This window comes from Trachinotus anak, unplaced genomic scaffold, assembly GCF_046630095.1.
Source record: "Trachinotus anak isolate AG129_WGS33_773 ecotype Australia unplaced genomic scaffold, CSIRO_AGI_Tana_v1 ptg000007l, whole genome shotgun sequence".
Lineage (NCBI taxonomy): Eukaryota > Metazoa > Chordata > Actinopteri > Carangiformes > Carangidae > Trachinotus > Trachinotus anak.
The window spans coordinates 400,001-421,877 of record NW_027273858.1 but is presented as its reverse complement, the minus strand read 5'-3'; the positions used below and the strand labels follow the sequence as shown (position 1 = coordinate 421,877).

Here is a 21,877-nt window from a genome sequence, read left to right as displayed (position 1 = left end):
CAGACTGTTGTTGTGTGTTAATAGATTTTCTCCTTTAAACACATGAATCTTTGTTATATATAAAATGTCTTTGTTATTAATAGAAATGATTTTGGCCGAACAAATGTAAAATATCAGCTCTCATCTGTCAGTGAGTTTATGAGAATCTTCCTGAACACCGTGACAAAAAAGACTGATAAGTTTCACATTAAAGTGGTTGTTTTATTGTGACACCATCAGGATGAAGTTGGCCAAAGGTCCAAATTTGTTGACCTTTGACCTGACCTGTATTGACCTTGTGAGTCTAAATTTCCAGAACTGTACAGAAACAAATACTGAGACCAGACACAAAATATTCACCTACTGAAATAGCACAGACATAAAACAGATTTTCCTGAAGGTGGTGTCCTTCAGTGTCGCAGCATCTGGAGTGTTTGCCGACCGACACAGAACAAGAGCCTTGTTTTCCTGCTGTGATGTCAATAAAGTTCATGAAAACTAGCTTGAAACCGAAGGTGCAGACTATAAACACAGACACTTCACAACATGTACAAGCTTTAAAAAAAGCATGTTTACAGGTGTGGAACCCTGCTGTGAGTCCACCTGTATGAGACATATAACAGTGACATTTAATACAACTTTTAGAGAAACAAATATTTTTACTCAGTGTTGCGAACTACAACTTACAAACAGTGACAGTCTGATACTTTTCCACATACTTAAAAAAACATACTGAAAACTACACTTCAATGAGGAGGGGTGTTACCTGGCAAAGCCACACAGTGGAAAAAACAATACCTGCACTGTGAATGCAGAGCAGTGACCTGATGTTAAAGATATCTGTGTCTTTATAGGGAACTGATATGAGAGCAGCTGCTCACTGGGCAGGAAAACCAGAAAAACTAAAGAAAAAGTTAATTGGACAAACGGTTCAATCAAGAGTCTGAGACAGGAGACTGACTCCAGAGCAGCTGAGCCAAGACAGAGACCAGGCTCAATGTTTTATCAGGAATCATTTTATAGCACAAAAAAAACTGTGCTCAGGTCTTTAAACTCTACTGTATTCAGGCAACGGCAGGAATCTCAGAGTCAGATTCTCTGGAGTAGGAAAAATAAAACCTGATTAACAGATTAACACCATGAGACAGACGTGGAGAAAAAGTTTCTGTGAACGGAGCCTTTAAAACTGACACGATCAGCATCAGTCTGCTGATTTATTTCACACTGGTTGTTCCACACAGACGTCAGTGTGTGTGTGTGTGTGTGTGTGTGTGTGTGTGTGTGTGTGTGTCACACCACTGCAGGGAGCAGGGATTTGTCAGGATTACAAACTCCATGTGGAGAGCGTTTAATTAAACACACACACACACTTCACAGTCTCTTTGTCTCCTGTTGATACTGTACTTCTCTCCGTCTTATTTAAAGTGATGAAACTTTATTTAAATGTCATTTAGAGACGAGCTCAGAAAACCAGCTCAGGGACTTTGAGCTGTGTCTCATTTAAACCTGTAGAAGAAAGTTTTCAGTAATTTACAGACAAAAACAAACTTGAATGAAAAAGGCAGAAAAAACAGTCAGAACGAAATCACCTCACATGTAAATACACTTGATGATAGTTTTATTTCCTCCATTTTTCTGTTATATTAGTGTGTTTAACTGTAAAATAATGTTTTTACAAACTGCTACAATTATGTTTTGAGTGATTATCACTACAGAATTGTATTTTTAAAGCTCCACAGTCTAAAGGTAGATGTCCATGTGTTTGTGATTATAAAGCAGGTCTAGGTTCTATATTAACACTGTGAAAGTATCAAAGCCTCAGTCCACAGAGAAATGCACACAGCCTGTATTCAGAAACTGAGCCTTAAAACCAGCCGTCAGGACTTCTGGAACTTTGTGATGTCACAACAAAGCAGTCACTGCCCTCAGCCACGCCCCAAGCCCCGCCCACCTGGGCCCACCATCCAACCTTGCAGGATTTGGTTACTAGTGGTGACAGTGTTTACCTGAAATCTGCAGTATTTTCATTGGATCACTCAGAAAACAGTCAGCCAATCAGAAGTGAAAACAGTCTGTGGTGGAGAATCATCAGCTCTCTGCTGTGGTTCACTCTCTCACTGATTGACAGCCTCTAAACACTGAGCTGACACATGAAACTCTTCTTCATGTTTGACCGAAGCTTTAAAGAGCAGCTGTTGGTTCTGCTGTTTGCAGTTCAGTGTCTGTATTCGTCCACAAGATGGTGCAAGAGGAGCAGGAGACTTTAAACAGACCTGCAGAGTCACGTGTTCACTCTGAACCACACTTTACTGTCTGTCTGCAGCGAGGACGTGTCCCTGTTAATGTGTCACAGAGCAGCTGTTTCCATCTGCACCTGTGTGTGTGTGTGTGTGTTTGTAAATGCTACATAGTGAGGACTAATAGGTGTTTTCCTAACAGAGTGAGGACAGTTTGACTGATCCTGACTTTCTGACACAGCTTCAAAGAGCTGTCTGAGGGTTTAGACTTGGTTCTGGGTCAGGATTAGAATCAGGGTCTGGGTTAGGGTTAGAGACTAGCTAACGCATCATGCCACTGAGTGTCCTCACAAAGACAGAAATACAGGTGTGTGTGATTATTGTTTACTTTGAACCACCATGACAGGTCCCATATAAAACACAGCGTCACATGTATGAACAGTGGAGTGTTTTCATGTGAGTCCAGCAGAAAGAACGTGGTGGTCGAAGTGTTTACATCATTTAAAACATCAGGTCAAATCTGCTGAAATGATCAAAACTACAGTTTCCTGATTTGTGCTCACATAGTTTTCAGCAGTAACATTTTCAGTGCAGGACATTTATGTGTAACAGAGTATTTTTATGTTGTTTTGTTAGTACTTGTACTCAAGTAAATGATCTGAATACTTCCTGTTCCTGTCACTTTAGACTGTGTGTTTTTATAGCAGCCATTAACCTGCACATTAGACAGCAAATACAGGGAGTGAACAAAATAACACAAACACACACAACAGAGTGTGTGTAGTTTAAAGTCCAGTTTTGCTGAGACTGTCGGGAGCCGACTGTGTTCAGCCGCTACAGCTCTGCTGGGAACAATTATCTCCTCTGAGGTAAACAACAACACAAGACTGCAAGCCAGCAGACACACACACACACACACACACACACACACACACTCAGTCTCTCCCAGGTGGTCCATTATAATGAAGCTCATCACTGTTTCCACTTCTGTCCTCAGTGTTTCCTTCTAGAAGGTTCCAGTTTCCCAAAACACAAGAAAAGACAAAGCAGCGTTAACTAAAGGGGAAATTTACAGTAAACTGACTCTAAACTGTTTAAAGCTCCACAGTCTAAAGGTAGATGTCCATGTGTTTGTGATTATAAAGCAGGTCTAGGTTCTATATTAATACTGTGAAAGTATCAAAGCCTCAGTCCACAGAGAAATGCACACAGCCTGTATTCAGAAACTGAGCCTTAAAACCAGCCGTCAGGACTTCTGCAACTTTGTGATGTCACAACAAAACAGTCACTGCCCTCAGCCCCGCCCCAAGCCCCGCCCACCTGGACCCACCATCCAACCTTGCAGGATTTAGTTTCTCTGAGTGTTTACCTGAAACCTGAACAAAACAACAATAGTGTTGACTGCAGACACACAAACAAACATCAACAATGGTAAAAACCTCATTTCTAAATCAAACTGTTTGATTACGTCACTGTTTCCTGTAACTGACTGTGAAACTACAGTCAGACGACCTGCAGCTGTGTTAAATCACCTGACAGACACACACTCAGCTGATTCCTGCACTTTAAGGTCACGTTGATTTGATGGTTTTCAGCTCAGTCTGCGTCTCTGATTATCTGTGACCTCGCTCGGCCTGATCTCGTCTCTCAGATCAGACCAGGAGCACATTGTTGTGATTTCAGTTGTGTTGTTGGTTTTGTCAGGACACAGAAGGCAGTCACTGCGTTCACTTATTACTGTTGGAATATTTCAGATTCCTCCATAATGAAATACTATCCTGAAATACGCTGCAAAGACTCAAACACACCTGAAGTACCTGTTCTACGGTTTTTCAAAGTTCTCATAATCAGTCAGATCCAAAAGCTCCTGCAGGATTCGTTCAAAGGCACCAAACTGGTTCAGATTGTTCCGATTCGGTTGTAAAATCTTTTGATGTAAATCTGAAACTGACACAGTCTCAAAACATGTGACGTGACTCTACAAACATGTGAGCAGGCGTCACACAGGTAACACAGAGCGTCCTGACTTCTATTTGTACATTTGAAATGTTGCTGAATATTCAAACTTTCCACCTGTGATGATGTTTGTTTTTATCATCAGCGGTTTTTCAAACTAAAGTTCATTTTATTTCATCACTGTTGTGTTTTTCGTTGTGTTTAATGTTGTATCAACTTTCATGTAAAACGCAGTGATCTGGTTCATAATGAGGCGTTCACTGTCACGTTCGCTCCTGGCTTCAGCACCGCGGACAGCTCCTCCCTCACTGCAGCTGGTATTTGTAGTTTTTTTATTCCTCGCTGATAAAAACACGAGAATTAGTTTAAGATAACAGAAAAAACACAAAGTCCCACAATCCTTAGCGGGCGGGCGTCCTCTCCAGCAGAGCCGGGGTGTTTTCTCTCATGCGTGGCGGGAGTCAGAGCGGCGGCAAAACACCACGACGAGAGCGGAAGTGAGGTGATCTGACCTTCAAAATAAAGTCTGGAACTTGACGGCTGATAAAAAGTCACATTAACGATGAGTTACATGCTCGACCTACGTCAGCGAAGAATTAAAGCTAGCAAGCTAAAGCTAAAGCAAGCTAATATTGCTAGAATACAATGTTCTTATCATAAACTCGGTTATTTAGCACTTATACTGGCAATGATGCACTTCCTATCACTGGTTATCTATCATCCTATTATATTATTGTATATGTGTTTCCCACTGAAGCAGGAGTGTAGCGCTCCAGCAGCTGCTGGACGGAGGAAGGCTTTTATTTTTCAGGGTGTGAAGCGGAAACGCGGTGTGAGGCTCCGCCGTGGTCTCTGATGTTTCTGCGCCGACGGAGGAAGCGTCACTGGGACGAGGCTCGGCGGTCGGGCAGGGTCTGCATTAGGCGTCTGAAGCCCGGTTTCCTGGCCGGCTGGGTCCGCCTGCCTGTCTGTCTCTGCACCTGTCTGTCTGTCCTCCTACCTGCGGGGGGGGGCTCTTCTGCAGCGGGAGGATGCTGCTCTCCTGCCGGGAATCAGGACTTTCCTCTGCCGTCATCCGGCCGGGATGCTGCGGTGTGATCCCGGGGCTTCTCCCCTCCTCTGCCCGCTGAAGTTGGATGATCTGCGGGGATTAAACATTGTTTTTGTCGCCCCCCCCCCTCTCTCCCTCCCTCCCTCCCTCTGTGTCTCAGCCTCTCTCCGGAACTGCCCGATCATTTCACTGAGGAAATAATCCGCCTCTTTTATTTTGTGACTGTGGATCATTATACTCCCTGTTCCCCGGACTCTGCTGGATTCTACTCCCGCAGATTCACCTCCTGCACCTCCTGCACCTCCTGCACCTCCTACTCCTCCTGCACCTCCTGCTCCTCCTGCACCTCCTACTCCTCCTGCACCTCCTACTCCTCCTGCACCTCCTGCTCCTCCTGCACCTCCTGCTCCTCCTGCACCTCCTGTACCGCCTGCTCCTCCTGTACCTCCTGCACCTCCTGCTCCTCCTGCACCTCCTACTCCTCCTGCACCTCCTGCTCCTCCTGCACCTCCTGCACCTCCTGCTCCTCCTGCACCTCCTACTCCTCCTGCACCTCCTGCTCCTCCTGCACCTCCTGCTCCTCCTGCTCCTCCTGCACCTGTGGATGCAGAGCAGAGGAGCCAGCCGCGCTGTGGTGCCCGTGGCCGGCCATGAGGATTAGTGTGGGGAGGGATTATATTTTCCAGGAGCAGAATCCTCCATCAGTTGTGTGCATTTGCTGTTTTTCCCACAGTGTCTCTGTCTCTGTGGATTTTTTCGGACACGACGTGAACTTTTCCAGATGCGTTTGGACATTTTCTCCATTTCTGGTGCTTCAGTATTTATTTCCCTCTCAAAAAGTAGATAATAACCATAATTATAGCAGGTATAATAATCTGCAGTGTGTCTGCAGGAGGAGTGACACAGAGAATATCCCAGACCGAGGCTCAGAGCTGCTTCACAGGGAAAACTAACTATAACCTCCCGATGAATAGAACAAGTTTGTCTCATGTCTAAATTCTGGCTGTTAAATACAACAAGGCTGTGTAAACTCACCAGAGAGCAGGGGAAACGCTGCTGCTCCTACAGGGACATTAAGGGAAATCACACTCAACCCACGAAGCTCAGTGAGGTCAGCAGGAAAAATGACCAGTAACACCTGAAATAACTCCTGAAATAACTCCTGAAATAACTCAGTAACTTTATCTTCCTGTGCAACTGCAAAATATATTTCAAAATAAAACCCAGATTATCTGATAGAGTCACTGAGAGACGCATAACTGAATGAATGAAAATGGTGATTTTAAACAGTGAGACTTTGCAGAATTTAAAATTATGATAATTAATCGATATATCGATTTATTTTACGTCTTTAATTTTGAAGTAAATGAAGAAGAAAAATGAAGACTCGGAGAAAATCTGAAGTTTTTTAACCTTCAGGAAGAACTGACATGAGCGCTGCAGTTATTATAATAAACCTGAACATAAACCGTCAGAATAAACCGATCATCCAGTTATTTCTAGAAAAAATAAAACCAACTCAGCGGAAGTGAAATAATCGATCAGTGTCATTGGACTGATAATAGATCAGTTCATCTGGTCTGAATCTTGAGCCAAAAGAAGAAGTGAACCAGAACCGGAACCGGAACCGGAACCGGAACCGGAACCAGAACCGGAACCGGAACCAGCGGCAGCGGCGGCGGACCCGGTGTCCCCTCAGATGAGTGAACATGTCGGACCGGAGCGCCCCGGGCTGCCGGCTCAGACTGGACTGGGTCTACGGGTACCGGGGCCACCAGTGCCGGAATAACCTGTACTACACGGCCGGGAAAGAGGTGGTGTACTTCGTGGCCGGGGTGGGCGTGGTTTACAACACCAGAGAGCACAGCCAGAGGTTTTACCTGGGGCACAACGATGACATCATCAGGTAAGACTGCTGCAGCACCTCATCGGTATTAACATGGGAGGGAGTTCATGCTCAGGTGTTCTCGGGACACGCCCACAGGTGTAACCGTCACATCTTAAAGAGCCAAAGTAGATTCACGTTTTCATAGATCAACAAAAAGGTGAATCATCATCACAATCATTGAGGAACAGCCGCAGTTTAAAGCCTCTGCACTGCCCCCTGCAGACTGCAGCCTTCATCACACCCAAACAACAAAGTCACTGGGTCAATGAACTCTAAAAGGTTCCTCCCCTGAGGAGCAGGACCGTCCAGGAGACCGTGAACTTTACGTTTTGATATGTCTCCTGTCCCAGTGAAAGGTCAGGAGGTCACCGTCCTCTGGGTGGCAGCAATAACCACAGCAAATTGGCAAAACTTGGATTTTGTCCAGTAGCTGTTAAATCCAAAGTGTTGGAATGAGACAATAATAATCATCAACATCTGTCAACATCTGTAGATTTCATGGCAAAAATCGCAAACAGCTGCTCCACAAATGTGAGGCTGCTTTTTCCTTTTTTTATTAATGTCAAAATGAAAAACGTCCCTCTGGGCTGTGGGAGCAGAGAGAGACTCCTCTCAGAGGGAAAAGGTGGAGGTGGCTGTTAGACGGAGGCGTGGGACTTGGATATGGAGTTCGTATGTTCATGTCACAGCAGAGGGACATTTGTGTTGGATGTCTGGTGGAGAACGTGGTTCACTGAGTGGAGGGAAAAGTTTGCTGAATGAAAAGGAAAAAAAAGAGATTTGTGGCTTTTTTCCTTCCTGCTCTGGTAATTGTTAGATTCTGTCTCGGGGCGACTGGTCGACTTCTCTTACTCATCTGGACATTTTGTCTCTTTTTCATTTGGGATGAGATGTTTTTAGAAGCCCTGCCGGGGCTTTATCTCTCCCACACACTTTGGTTTATCCTCTGGTTTGATCGAAGCTAAAACCTAAACAGAATCAGGTCTGCGCTGAGCCAGGAAACAGCTTTTCAGGCTTTGGAGGAGGTTTTTTTTTCAGGTCTGAAATCACTGCTGTCTAAACAAAGGGGCTCTATGTAATGAGGAAATACTGATATTTCAATTTTCAGCAGCAGATGAAGGATTTGTCCTGTTCCCAGGTCTGATGTGTTGTGCAGAAATGTTCCCATGAGCCTCAGGGAGAAACTGTCACACCATGTGAAACAGTCACATCAGTGGGTCCAGTGTGTAAATACGACCTTACATCAGATCAACAGGGAGCAGGATGACACTGGAGGAGACGTCCTCTCCACTCGTCCAAACTCATCAAACCATCTTCATCTGCATTTTCCTGAAAAGAAAAAACCTCGTGTTCGTGCAGATGAAGACGTCTGTGAGTCCGGAGACGCAGAACCACCGTGTTTTTTAAGATGAGCCTAAACCGAGTTATGTGGCGGATCAGAAAACAGTTTATCTGATAGTGATGTTTGTCAATTTTGAAGGTTTTAGAAGAAAAGACAAACGCTATCATCCTGAGATGAATGGATGAGCTGCACGGCCGGTGATCAGGTGACGAATGTCGTCGTTCTCACCTGAGCAACAGAGGAAAACACTGTTCACATACAGATCAGAACGTGTTGGCTGAGAACGCAGCTTGTGGAGAGGATTTAAATCTCTGCCACAGATCACAGTGATGTAATTATAGACGTGGCAGTTTCATGTGGATTTGTTGTGACAAACTCCAGAAAACGTTTCAAACAAAGAGGAGCCATGTTTCCTCTAACGCCTCAGAGTCGAGGGAAACACCTTTAACCCCCGAGCACAGTCTGTGGATCTGCTTCAGCTCATTAAACATTTAGTTCAGAGTAAAACCAGTTCACAAACACCCAGGACCTTTAATCCGGGATTATCTGACAGTTGTAAACTGGAGATGCTCTGCTGCGAGAGGAGGGGGACTCACCACCAGCTCAGCAGCTCTACACAGCTCTTCAGCCTCTTTTAGCTCCTGGTTTTGGTTTTGCAGCTGGTTTAGTGTCTGAGTTTCCAGCAGCTGGTGAACATGGTGGAGCATTTAGCAGCTAAAGAGTCAGATTTTATCATCAGGAGCTGGTGGAGACCAAACACTGAGCTGGAAGAGAGAAACCTGGACACAGACGACACGTGAAGCTGCTGCTGGAGTTTGCTTCATGTGTCAGTGCTGCACAACTGTCGACTAATTCATTCATCCACCAACCGACTGCTAGTTACCTCTTTTAACTTGATGAACATTAGTTACTCAACATCGTTACTGTCAAAGCTCGAACATGCAGTTTAAAGGTGGAAATCACAACAACATCTTTCTGCTGATTTGAATCATTTTGTTTAAGTTCAAACTTTTGTAATGATAATAATAACAATCATTAGAAGAACTTTATTTATACAGACTTTTTCTTAACAAGTCACAAAAAGCTTCACAGGAAAATAAAGAAGAGAAGCTCAAAGAGCCTGAGCATCAGAAAAACAGCTGAACAGCATCAATAAAAAACGTCATATATCAACATTATGCACTGTGCAGTGAAGAGGGGAAATCAGATATGTAAAACACATATCAAACATCACCAGAGGCTGAGACAAAGAGATGTGTTCATGACTTAGACGTCTGATTTCAGGCCGGAGAGTCGGAGTCTGGGGGCTCGGTCTCCCTCAGTCACAGACCTCGACCTGGGGGGGACCAGGTCTCAGTTCTCAGTTGGGCACAAATCATGTCGACAAGGCTGAGATGGAATTGAGGGTGAGGCTGTTTAAAGCCTTTTCGTCAGCAATTAAATGTTAAAAGCGATCTGAAATCTAACAGGGAGGCGGGAACCGGAGTCATGTGACTGTACCTGTTGGTTCCATGATAAAACGAGCAGCAGCAGTTTGTACCAGCTGGAGAGGGAGGTGTGGCTGACGCCTGGATCAAGTGTGTTACAGTGATCAGGCTGGGAATCCACGAACAGAGCGGACAGAGCTCCAGGTCCAAACAGTAGAGTTTCCTCAGCGTCACTTTTCATACGTCAGTCAGTGAATGCATCACCATCCGTTCAGAGCTGACTCAGTCTGTTTGTGTCAGGTTGAGTTCAGGAGAAATGCAGGAGGTTAATGTCTCAGCGGCCGCTCGTCACGTCCTGATGGTGTCTGTGGGTCATGAGACGAGCTGACAGCAGAGCAGGAAGCTCCACCGCTCACAGACACTGATGCGTTCACTGACGATGGGGATTCAGGACAGAAGAGTCGTTGGTGATTTGTTCGTACATGTGCTGAACTTCTGTGCTGCGGCTCTTCAGATGCTGGTCGATGTTAAACTCTGCAGTGAGTTCAAACAAACACTGTTGCTGACATTAATCTCTGCTGTTGTCCTGTTTTTCCAGTGCAGTGTTGTGTTGTTGTGCTATGTGAGCAGATTTAAAAGCTCAGATTCGTCAGACGGAGGCTGCAGAAACACCTCAGGCAGGTGTCTGTGCGTCTCACTGGAAACTAACTGTACATGAAGTGAAGTGATTTTATATTTTGAATAAATGACCAGAAATCAGAGCAGCAGCAGAGCAGAGGAGGAAGATGATTCAGTGAGGTCACTCATTCATCCCTAACATGGTCACACACACACACATACACACACACACACACACACACACACACACACACACACACACACACCTGGTGTATTCACCGACACTAAACAGGCTGTGAGTCATCGGAGCAGCAGGCGTGTTTGGACAGTTTATACAGCCAGTCAGCTGCAGCCTGCAGTACTGTGTGTGTGTGTGTGTGTGTGTGTGTGTGTGTGTGTGTGTGTGTGTGTGTGTGTGTGTGTGTGTGTGTGTGTGTGTCACACTAATTGAAAAGCTGGATGCTGCCTCAGCCGGTCGTGCTCTCTGATAGGAGTGTTAAATTTGTGTTTGTGCCAAATGATCCCTCCCAGCTGACTGCAGGTTCACAGCTGTATCAGGAGAAGCTGCTCTCACTGAGCTGCATGAATCCAAGCACTAAACCTTCAGTAAACACACACAAAGAGGAATTCAGAGCATCACGTGAGGTGATTACTTGTCTTCAAATGCTTCTACAGCAACTTTGACGATTGTGCAGGAAGAAATCAAACATTCATCATAAGTCTGAAGGTGTTTGTAACTCGCCCCTTTGCAGATACATGTTTTAAACATCGATATGTTCTAAGTTTTTGTCACAGTCGAGTACAAAAGTACAAATGATGGACTCGTTTTAAAATCCCACATTGTTATTTTTACATTTACATTTACATTTGGATCAAACTGAACAGATATGTGCTTGTTAATGATCTTTAACGCTCCACCCAGTCTAAAGGCAGACGTCCATGTGTTTGTGATTATAAAGCAGGTCTAGGTTCTATATTAATACTGTGAAAGTATCAAAGCCTCAGTCCACAGAGAAATGCACACAGCCTGTATTCAGAAACTGAGCCTTAAAACCAGCCGTCAGGACTTCTGCAACTTTGTGATGTCACAACAAAGCAGTCACCACCCTCAGCCACGCCCCAAGCCCCGCCCACCTGGGCCCACCATCCAACCTTGCAGGATTTGGTTCCTCTGAGTGTTTACTTGAAATCTGCTATGTTTATACTGGATCACTCAGAAAACAATCAGCCAATCAGAGGAGAGGCTCAGATCCTCTCTTCTGATTGGCTGACTGACCTGTTGTTACTAGAGCTCCAGAGAGAAGCCTGAGAGAGGAGATGTGAAACTACACTGAGATGGTTTTTGGTTCTTAAACCACAGATATATCTTCTGATGGAGATCAACACTTCAGATAAACCACAGAAGAAGATAAAACATGGAGCTTTCATCTTCAGTCCTCCCTGGTGACGTCTCTGTGCCACGCTGGGCGGCCATCTTCCAAACATGTATCTGTGTTCAGTAATATTTGGGTTAGCACTGGCTGCAGGAAATGTCACAGTCACTGGCCCAGTCTGATGCATTGGCCTTTTCATCACTACTGGCACCAGAGCCGGTGCAGTTACAGTGGAGACCTGCCAACACGCCATTACACTGCAATGGATGGAGATGAGTCCTGGTCTCAGAACAGGATGGAAAGGATTAAAAATATCCTGGATGGGTTCAAGTAGAACAGATTTAAATGTGTAACAGTCATTTATTTCTAACTTGTGTCACAAATTTGTTCTTGGACATCAGATGTTCACACTGAGTCTCATCAGAGTGTGTTTGTCTGGGTTTAAAGGTTTCACGTGAAAATAGAGTCTGAAGCTGATTAGACACTTTTAATAACATTTATTAACAACACAGGGACACAAAGTGACAGGTAACACAGCTGACACCACTTCATGTCAGGATCAGACTAGACTAAGTATTTTTGTCCATGAAGACGGTCTCTGTCTCTGCGGAGCCCCCCCCCCCCCCCCCGGTCATTGTTACAAACCACGGCAACAGATTTGGAGACTGATTTACACACAAAGCACAGACACAATGTTATTTTACCACATACAACACGTGTTCATGTTCCGTGTTTGGGTGATTTCCTTCAGGTTTCACAGCTGCGCCCCAGTTCAGAGGCTGCGTCTGAAGACTGTTTCAAAGCCTCCTTCAAATGTGTCCTTCTTTTCCTGGACAACGAAGGATCCAACAGGTGGACCCTTTAGGACCTAACGTATCCCAAGATTCACTGAGCACCGGTGATAAAAGCAAACAGCACAGACAGAGTCTGAGGATCACACTGTTAAATGTCAACAGTAACGGTACAACTGAAAAAACTAAAAACCTCAAGATTTAGTGAAAAAATAAGGTACATGTTGTCAAGGTTGCTAGGCGACAGCCGCTGTGCTTTGCGACGCAACAGTCAGGGAAAGTGAAAATCCTCATTTCGTCTCATTTGGGTCGAAGGGCCACACCCTCGTAACCGTGTCCCCTGTGGCCCCTGAACCAGGACACAGCTACGGTCTCCATCTTCACAATAAATCGTCTTTTCCATTAGTCAGCTGTTAGGTTGAGATCAGTCTGGATGTAATCATTGTGTGTGGATCTTATTACGAATGTGTTGAGGTCATGGATTTAATGAGGACTCGTTTCCTGGTGTGACAGGAGACACCGGGCTCTGTGTCTCAGATGGAACTGACTTCCATGTTTCCTTCGCCTCCTCCTCAGAGCCGGACTGAGCTGTGTGTAAACAGCTGAGATCTTCAGGGACTGAAAGCTGCAGCTGCTCTGCTTTATTTTTGAACTTTATGTGAAGTTTTGTGTCTCTGGTGAAACAGACGTCAGTTTTACTTCAGGGTAGAAGTTGGTGTCTGCTGCACTGCGGCTGCTGCTCCTCCTCCTCCTCCTCCTCCTCCACCACCCGGTGACTGGAGCTGATGTGGAAAAATCTGTAGACGACTGAGGTGGTAATTACATTTGCACTGAGTCACTTAGCTGTGGCCCAGGCCGCCTTACACTGAGAGTGACAGGAGAATTAAAAACAGCAAATTCTACAAGCAGCCAGAAGTGAGGGGGTCAAAGGTCATAGCAAAAACCACCTTAAATTTCTTCTACTTAAATTAATTCAGCAGCAATAACTGACTGTGGATCAGCTCTTTATTCAGATATTGGTTTCAGTTCAGTTCACTCACAGAGTAACTAATAATCAATCATCAATTAGACACAAGGAAAACCTCAAATAAATAATAATGATAATAAAAAAACTGCCTCACAACCCAATCACACACCTGAAAACAGGATAATTAAAAATATACATACAGAAATTATTTTACACAGATAAAACTGCTAATAAAGTTTTAATTTTAAATGAAATAATGTGGAACTGGAACGTCTGGTGATTTATTCTGTCAAATAAATAAAAGTCTAATGTTAGAAATCAGACACTTAGTGAAACCGGATGTTGAGTTTTTCTTCCCACCAGCACCAGAACGTTTCTGCGTCTGAAGCTCTGATTTTTATACCTGCTCTCATTTCACGTCGATGCATTAAATCCATGTAGAGTTTCTCTGAAAGGACGAGAGTGAGACTGTCCTCTTCTTTCACGGCCTCCCGCGGGGCCATCAGCCTTTATGCGGCCGAGCGTCAGGCTGCTGCTGAATAGCTGCAGCTATTATCACAGACTGCTGCTGCAAAGAGCTCACGTACCCGGCTCAGACCGGTTCACTTCAAGGTTTGTTGTTTCCCTCCGGTGTTCTCCCTGGACTCTCCGGCCCCTGAATCTGGTTTATTAATGGTCTGAGGTAGATTCATTTCATCAAATCCAAATCCAGAACTGAATCAGCTCATGAATCCAAATCCTTTCAAATCCCCTTAAATATCAAGGTTTGTGTTCAATGACGGCGGCGATGGAGACGTCCAACAAACAGCAGCTTCCTCACGTCTGGTGTTTCACTCCTTTTACTCCTCCGTCATTATCGCCGCGGTCACTAGAGGGCGCTGTCACCTGAATTGTTCCTGGGTTACACAAACTAAAGCTGTTTCTTCATCCTCCGCTGAAACGTTCAGTGTTGTTGATCAGGTGTAACATCAGGTTTCTCTCCTTCATCAGCCGATCAGTTTCATGCAGCGTTTCAGACAAGAAATTTAAATCTGACTCTAAGATGAACTCAGTCGAGCTAAGTTCTCTAACACTGTCAACATGTCAGACCGTCCCGTAACGAACAAGGTCAGAGGTCGTCTGTCAGCAGGTTACTATGACCCAGAGTTAGGTTCTGTTGCTAGGCGACATGTAGTGGTCGTAGTCATGATGACAGGAGCAAAGGGAAAAGTGCGGTGACGTAGTTTATAGAGCGACAAAGTCCACGTCAGGAGGAGGTTGGGGTGGATGGATGAATATGACCCAGGAGAGCGGTGTTCGATTCCCATGTGACAGCAGCAGTTTATGTTGTTTCTGTTATCCATGACCGTTCATTGTTATTGTTGTAACCATGACAACAAAGATCGTCTAATGCTGAGGAAGTACTTATTTTAACCCAAATCACCATCTTTTCCTGAACCTAACCAAGCCATGGCTTTTTATAGTAACCATGGTGATGAAGGTAGATACGCTGCTCACGGTACAGTCTGCGTGTTTCTTATTGTAACCATGACAACCAAGGTCCAGCAGCCTGGGGCACTACTTCAGGAGACACTGCTGGGTGGATGGTTGTTCAGGGGGGAGGACTGGGTGGTGTCAGAGGGTGGATGGTTGTTCAGGGGGGAGGACTGGGTGGTGTCAGAGGGTGGATGGTTGTTCAGGGGGGAGGACTCGGTGGTGTCAGAGGGTGGACAGTTGTTCAGGGGGGAGGACTGGGTGTGTTCCTGTGGCTGTTTCTCAGTTTCTCACTAACTCCACACTGAAACATTTATTTCAGCAACAGAAGCTTTGTTGTCTTTAGCAGCGCCGAGCTGCGGCTGTGAGACAACAGTCAGACACGAGGTCAGGTTTATACAGCAGCTACTGGTAATCCACCATCAACGAGTTTGTGTGTGTGTGTGTGTAATGATGATGATGCTAATGAACTTATCACAGTGATCCTCCATTTTGGATTTTAAACATTAAACTGATTTTGTGTTCTCACACACACACACACACACACACACACACTCACAGTGGTTGTGTTCTGTCATTGGTGGTAAATGAGGATGAACTGTGACTGAAGGACCGACTCAGTCTCTCTGTCGTCCTGTTTCTCCTTTCTTTCCTCTCCTGTCCCACTTCCTGTTAGTCGCCTGCAGGCAGAACCTGACCAACACACACACACACACACACACACACACACACACACAACCAAAGGACCTCATTATGTTTGCTGTGTAGTTTTGATGGTGTTTCTGCTCGACTGCATAAACTAAACCAGTCGTCTGATCTCTCAGCAGCTGAGGAGACACAGAGACACGTTCACTTGTTCGGCTCGGTCCTAGTTTATATATTTTCCTTCAGTAAAATTATTTATTAACTGGACAGTGTTGTGTCTTAAAGTGAAACCTCCTCAGACTCTCAGCTGATGCTCTGAGGAGCAGCACGATTCAATCAGAACAGGACTGAAGGTCAGAGACGTTTCTTCAGCCACTTCACTCTGACACAACCGACTCACTCACCTCAATAACTGTCCACTTGTTTTCTACAGGAACAACAGTCGCTGCAACATTCACATAGTTGTTGTTTCCACGTCCACGGTTCATGTTTGTGTCGCCTGATGAGTCCAGTGTCTCTTTTAGCTCTATGTTTGGTCTCCACCAGCTCTTTACCTGCTAAATGCTCCTCTGTGTTCAGCAGCTGCTCTGACCGAGTCTGACTGAGTCCGACTGCGGCTCAGCAGGAAGTGGACAGTGGCTTCCTACAGATGTTCCTCTGAAAACAGCTGCTGCAGAGACCGACATGAACCGGAGCAGTGAGGCTGAGCCCTGAGCTCAGACTGAAGCTGCAGCTTCAGAGTCCTCTCTCTGAATTTCATTGTTATTATGGAAATATTGATCATAGCTGCTGAAATAATAAACACACACACACACACACACACACACACACACACACACACACACACACACACACACCACACACACACACACACACACACACACACACACACACACACACACACACGCACACACAGACTGTGTTGCTGTTTGTGTTTCCAGCTGCTGAGTGTTGACATACAGATACCTGAGAGACACAATACAGTGGAAACACAGGAACACACACAATAGAAACAGAAACACATGCACACACATACTGTTACTGTATGTACACACACACACACACACACACACACACACTGAGCTGCTCAGTGATGATTGACAGTTTTACTTCATTAGTTTAATCTTCACATTAAATCTGAGGAACCAAACTAGTATTTGTACAATAACATTAATTCAATTTTTTAATTCTCATCACATTTTCTGTCATATTTATATCATCATCATTTAGAATAGTGGATTTTGTTTCTTCCAGTCTGCCACTGAGTTCACTTCATCTTTTAAAGATGTAAAACAAGTTTAATTTTGTGTAATTTTCATGTTCATTAATTAGTTTGTTGAAACAATTGGGAAAAATCTGTTAGTGCAGTGAAGAGTGTTTCAACCCGTTTCTTTATTTTATATAAACCTTTAGAATAAAATAAAACAGGATGAAGATTTAATGGAGGACGTGTCTTCAGCAGCCTCTTTGTCCTGTGAAATAAATCCAGTGGTAGATGTTACTGCTGGTGGAGGGAGTGTTGGTTTTCATGCATCCATTAACACAGAGAGCAGAGAGGCTGTCAGCGTGACCGGCAGGCTCATCTTCATCATCGTCATCATCAACCACCACGAAACCAACCAGTTCTGCCAGAATCGCTAATACAGAGCTGAGGCTAACCAGCAGGGACACCCCGGGCATGAACTGTGTGTGTGTGTGTGTGTCTGAATGTGGAGAGTCTTCTGAAGCGTAACTCATTTCCCTCTCACCAGGGAACACGCTACGCTAACTGGCCACACTGATGAAGAGGAGCTAGCATTACTGTTGTTAGCACTGTTAGCGGTGATGTGTTCACTGGCAGCAGAGCGACGCTGCCGGCTGTGGTTTCAGGCCGAGGGCTGTTGTGTGAACTGAAGTGAAGTTTGGTTGAGTCAAATCTTCTGTTATTCTTCTTATTGTGTCACGCTTCATATCCAGCTGCTGAGTCTCACTTCACTGTTTGTCTTCTGAAGTTCTCACAGCTGTGACCCAGCAGGTGCAGTGAGACTCTAAAGGTGTCACTTATAAAAGTAATGTTTCTGTATCAGCTTCGGCTCGGCCTCCTGGGTTTGCCTCTTCTAATGACTTTGTGGATGTTTTTTTTTCATCCTCATCCTTCTTTCTTCTTCTCTCTTGTAAAACCAAAGCTAACTGTGTGAGAAGCTTCTCCCTGAGCACAGAGCCTGAAACCGTGAAGACGCTGCACTAAAAAAAAACTTAAACAAATTACACAAAGGTGAGATTTCTGCTTTATCAACAGCGTGTTGCAGTTTTACATAAACACTTTAAGGACGAGGACCAGCTGGTTGGTTTGGCAAATGCACGTCGTGTTAACTTCCCACCTGTGATAAAGAGCAGCGTTTTCAGTGGAGGACGTCTCAGACTGTCTCCCACACAGCGGATGAGCAGCTCTGCCAAAGGTTGGTGCGGCAGACGAGGTTTAAACTCAGACACCTTTCGACCAAGACGTCACCAAATCACTGCTCACTGGGACCTGACCCTGAGAATTAAAGCAATTCCAGCTTCTCTGACGAGTACGACTTCAGAAAAGAGGAGTAATGAATTCCTCGAAGCCTCGTTTATTTACATGCAGATCCACGCTTCTGTTCATCTGACAGGGTTTGTTAATGGCAGCAGCGGGCAGCACAGGCCTGGTGGCTCTGTGGATTCACAGCTCAGTGGTCTTCATTAAGATGATGACTAAGAAATTATCTGTCCAGCATCCCACTGCCAATCTGCCCCACAGCCACGAGTGTTCCCACGATCTGCTGGCACTCAGACACACTGAAGCACACATTTTCTTCTACACACAGATTTACTCAAACACACACCAACCCTGCAGGGTGTTATGTCACCCTGCAGAGCAATTCTGAAAGGTCTGGAAACTGAATTTAAGCTACTTATTGTAAGGAGAAAGAGAGAGCGATAAACATAAGGAGGAGGAAGAGACTGAACTCCTTATCGTGCCTTTAAAAGAAGAGAAGATGGAGACTTTAATTTAGGAAAATGTTCCTTCCCCTGAGGTAGTTATTAGGCTTCTTATCCATGTCCCTCTGGAGGCAGCAGATACCCAGCAGCAATTTTGGGGGGCAATTGTGAAAAGCAATATTTCCACAGGAGTTTCTCCGTTGAGGATTTCTTCCTCGCTGCCAGAAAAATATGACAATTTCCCGTTGAATGGATTTTGTTCAGAGCAGCATTTCTCGTCCAGATTACACGTCTGAACAGCTCGCTGCATCGTTCCCCTTAAAGCCACGATCAGAGTCTCTGCAGCTGAAACTGGAGCTGGACAACAAACGGTGTGTATGGATTATAGTTTCACAGTCTGAGTTTGCACTGACAGTTTATCTCACTGTTAAAATACAGTAGTTTTAATACAAAAACAAACCATGGAGCTGATTTAGGAAAAGAAATAATAACACAACCAGTTTATTTAGATCACATCCCTGTTTATCTGGAGTCATGTGAAATACGAACACTTGTGTGAAAATTTGTCATTATTGCTGTGTGAAGTCTTGAGTTATGGGTAAAAAAGTGTTTTGTGAGCTTGACCTTTGACCTTTGACCACCAAAATCTAATCAGTTCATCCAAACGAAAGCAGTTTTCCATGATTCTTAATGTTGTGCACAGAATTCAGAACCAACAGTTCCACCTATGAAGGGTTCTTCACTCAGAACACAATAAACCCACAGTGAAATAATAATATATAAAATAATAATATATGAGTGAGTTTTTCCTCTTTGAAATTGTATTAACATAAGAGAGGATCCGGTGTTCTCAATTACCCAACAAAAATGACTCGGGGAAACAAGCTATTATTGTATTACACACACACACACACACACACACAGGAGGAGATCCTCTGGGCTATTTATAGAAGCTGCCCTGATTTCACCATCTGCTATAAATAAAGTCACCTACACTGATTTTATTCATAGCTACATGTCTGGTGTTTATAAGCGTGTAGCTCTGAGGAGGTCAGAGGCCAGAGGTCAGAGGTCACAGCGTGTTGCCTCTGCAACTCTGGACTGATGATGAATAGATGAATCAGAAATGAAAGACAAGTAAAAGGTGGGAAGGTAGAGACGATCGTTTTTATTCCAGTGGAGGATCTGTGAGCACACACACACACACACACACACACACACACAGAGCTAGTTGATTTATTATTCATATGGCATTTACGATATTCATTGGAGGATGTGTGCTCATTCCAGTTTAATTGGCACTATTAAAGTAACTAGCGTAGGTGTGTGTGTGTGTGTGTGTGTGTGTGTGTGTGTGTGTGTGTGTGTGTGTGTGTGTGTGTGTGTTCACTACCAATTAACTCCTGTGATGAATGTTTCCCAGATCGCGTGCTCTCAGTCAGATCTCCCCGCCGGCAGCAGCCGCCTCTCGCTGCCTCGTCTCTCAGGCAGCGCTTTGATCTGCTGCTCGCTCTCCACAGTTTTCATTCAGACCATTTGTCACTCGCCCCTGTAGACTGTCACAGCCAACACATCACACTGTGGTTTAGGGACAGTAATTGAGTTTGAGTAAAACACGTATCAACTCATTTAGTTTTGTTGAAACATCCCCTGAATGACACCCTAACGTGAGGTACCAGTACAGCCTTGTCTATGTCAAGCAAGCTGATTGGTCGCTCCAGCACCTGCTGGTTCAAATGTCGAATAATAAGGCGTAACAAACACACAATAAAGTGATGCAGACGTCTCCAGACGAGGCTCGACTGTGGTTTTTAATCAGCATCAACACAAGAACATCACTGAAACCCTGGAGCCTGATGTTTCTCCTCCTGCTGCCTCCAGTGTCTGAGTCAGAGCAGAGACGGACTCCAGATTCAGTTATTACTCCAAACACTTACTGATATTAATAATAAATAAATGAATACGTGTATTTAAACCTTATCCTGATAAATCTGACACACAACACAGCTACAACTCTCACTCTCTCTCTCTCTCTCTCTCTCCCCAGGTGAGTCATTTATAAATCACATTATCACCACTCCACTGTGTTGACTCACACACAACAGTTTTTTATTAGCAGCTCGTGAAATCAGTGCAGCTTCTATAAATAACTAAGAGGTACTCCGTGTGTGTGTGTGTGTGTGTGTGTGTGTGTGTGTGTGTGTGTGTGTGTGTGTGTGCGTGTGTGTGTGTGTGTGTGTGTGAGACCCCTGGCTGGTGTGGTTTCAACAAACAGATGGTGGTTTGTCCCGGGGACATGCACAGAGAGGAGAGGCAGGAGAAAAGGAAAATGAAATGAAAGCATTTAAACAAAGTAAAGGAAAAGAGAGAGATGAGAAGAAAGCAGGGAGGAAGAGGAGAAGGACAGAGGAGGTGTTAGACTCAGGAAGGAGAGGAGGAGGGAGGAGAGTCGAGCTGAACAGAAACATGTCACAGTAAACGGTGTGTTGTTATTTTCCTGGTTTGATGATTGGTTTAATTGAACAGATTCATTAGAACGAAGCTGGCGGGTAAAAGATGGTTTATCTGTTCGCAGCTCAGCTCAGAGTCGGGTTGGTCCTGACACATCTGGACAGCTGTTTGCTGGTTGGCTGCGACTTAGTGTCGAGATGATGCAGCTTTACTGCGGCGCCACCGTGAGGTCGTCTCATGTTCTAATGGACGGTTGATGTTCAGAGATCATCTGGTTTGAATTTGTCCGACGCTTTATTCCTCACAGAGCTGTCAGTCCGGCCTGTTGCTGGACTTTAAGTTGTTTTCAGGTGTGGTCGTGGTGTGAATATGTGTGTTCCGTCGTCATGAAGGGTTCTGTTCATTTTTAAACCTGAGGAACCACTTTGTGGTTCTAAACAGAACCTTTTTAATGCTTTAATGTTCTCCATCAAAAAGAAAAACGATCCCATTCAGCTAATGTGTTGACGGCAGCAGCTGATTGATCACTGCAATTCAGCCTGTTAACACACACACACACACACACACACACACACACACACACACACAGACACAGACACACACACACACACACACACACACACACACACACTTACTAAAAGGCTCTCCCAGACAGTGGAAGTTGCATTTATGAACTATACATATTAATGTTTTTATCACGATGGCGTAGATAACGTTATGTAATGTGTGTGTG

General features: G+C 44.7%; 1 protein-coding gene across 4 annotated transcripts in view; it reads left to right on the top strand.

Annotated features, from left to right (window-relative positions):
- The first annotated feature begins 4,916 nt into the window (after positions 1-4,916).
- LOC139622492 (echinoderm microtubule-associated protein-like 6) overlaps positions 4,917-21,877 on the top strand; it is a 60,871-nt gene continuing 43,910 nt past the window's right edge. For 3 of the 4 annotated variants that reach the window (XM_071479813.1, XM_071479814.1, XM_071479815.1), the window contains exon 1: positions 4,917-7,129. In XM_071479813.1, coding sequence (XP_071335914.1) covers positions 6,933-7,129 — 197 coding nt within the window. In that variant the 5' untranslated portion in view covers positions 4,917-6,932. The remainder of the gene's footprint in view (positions 7,130-21,877) is intronic. The other variant, XM_071479816.1, reaches the window with a different exon arrangement.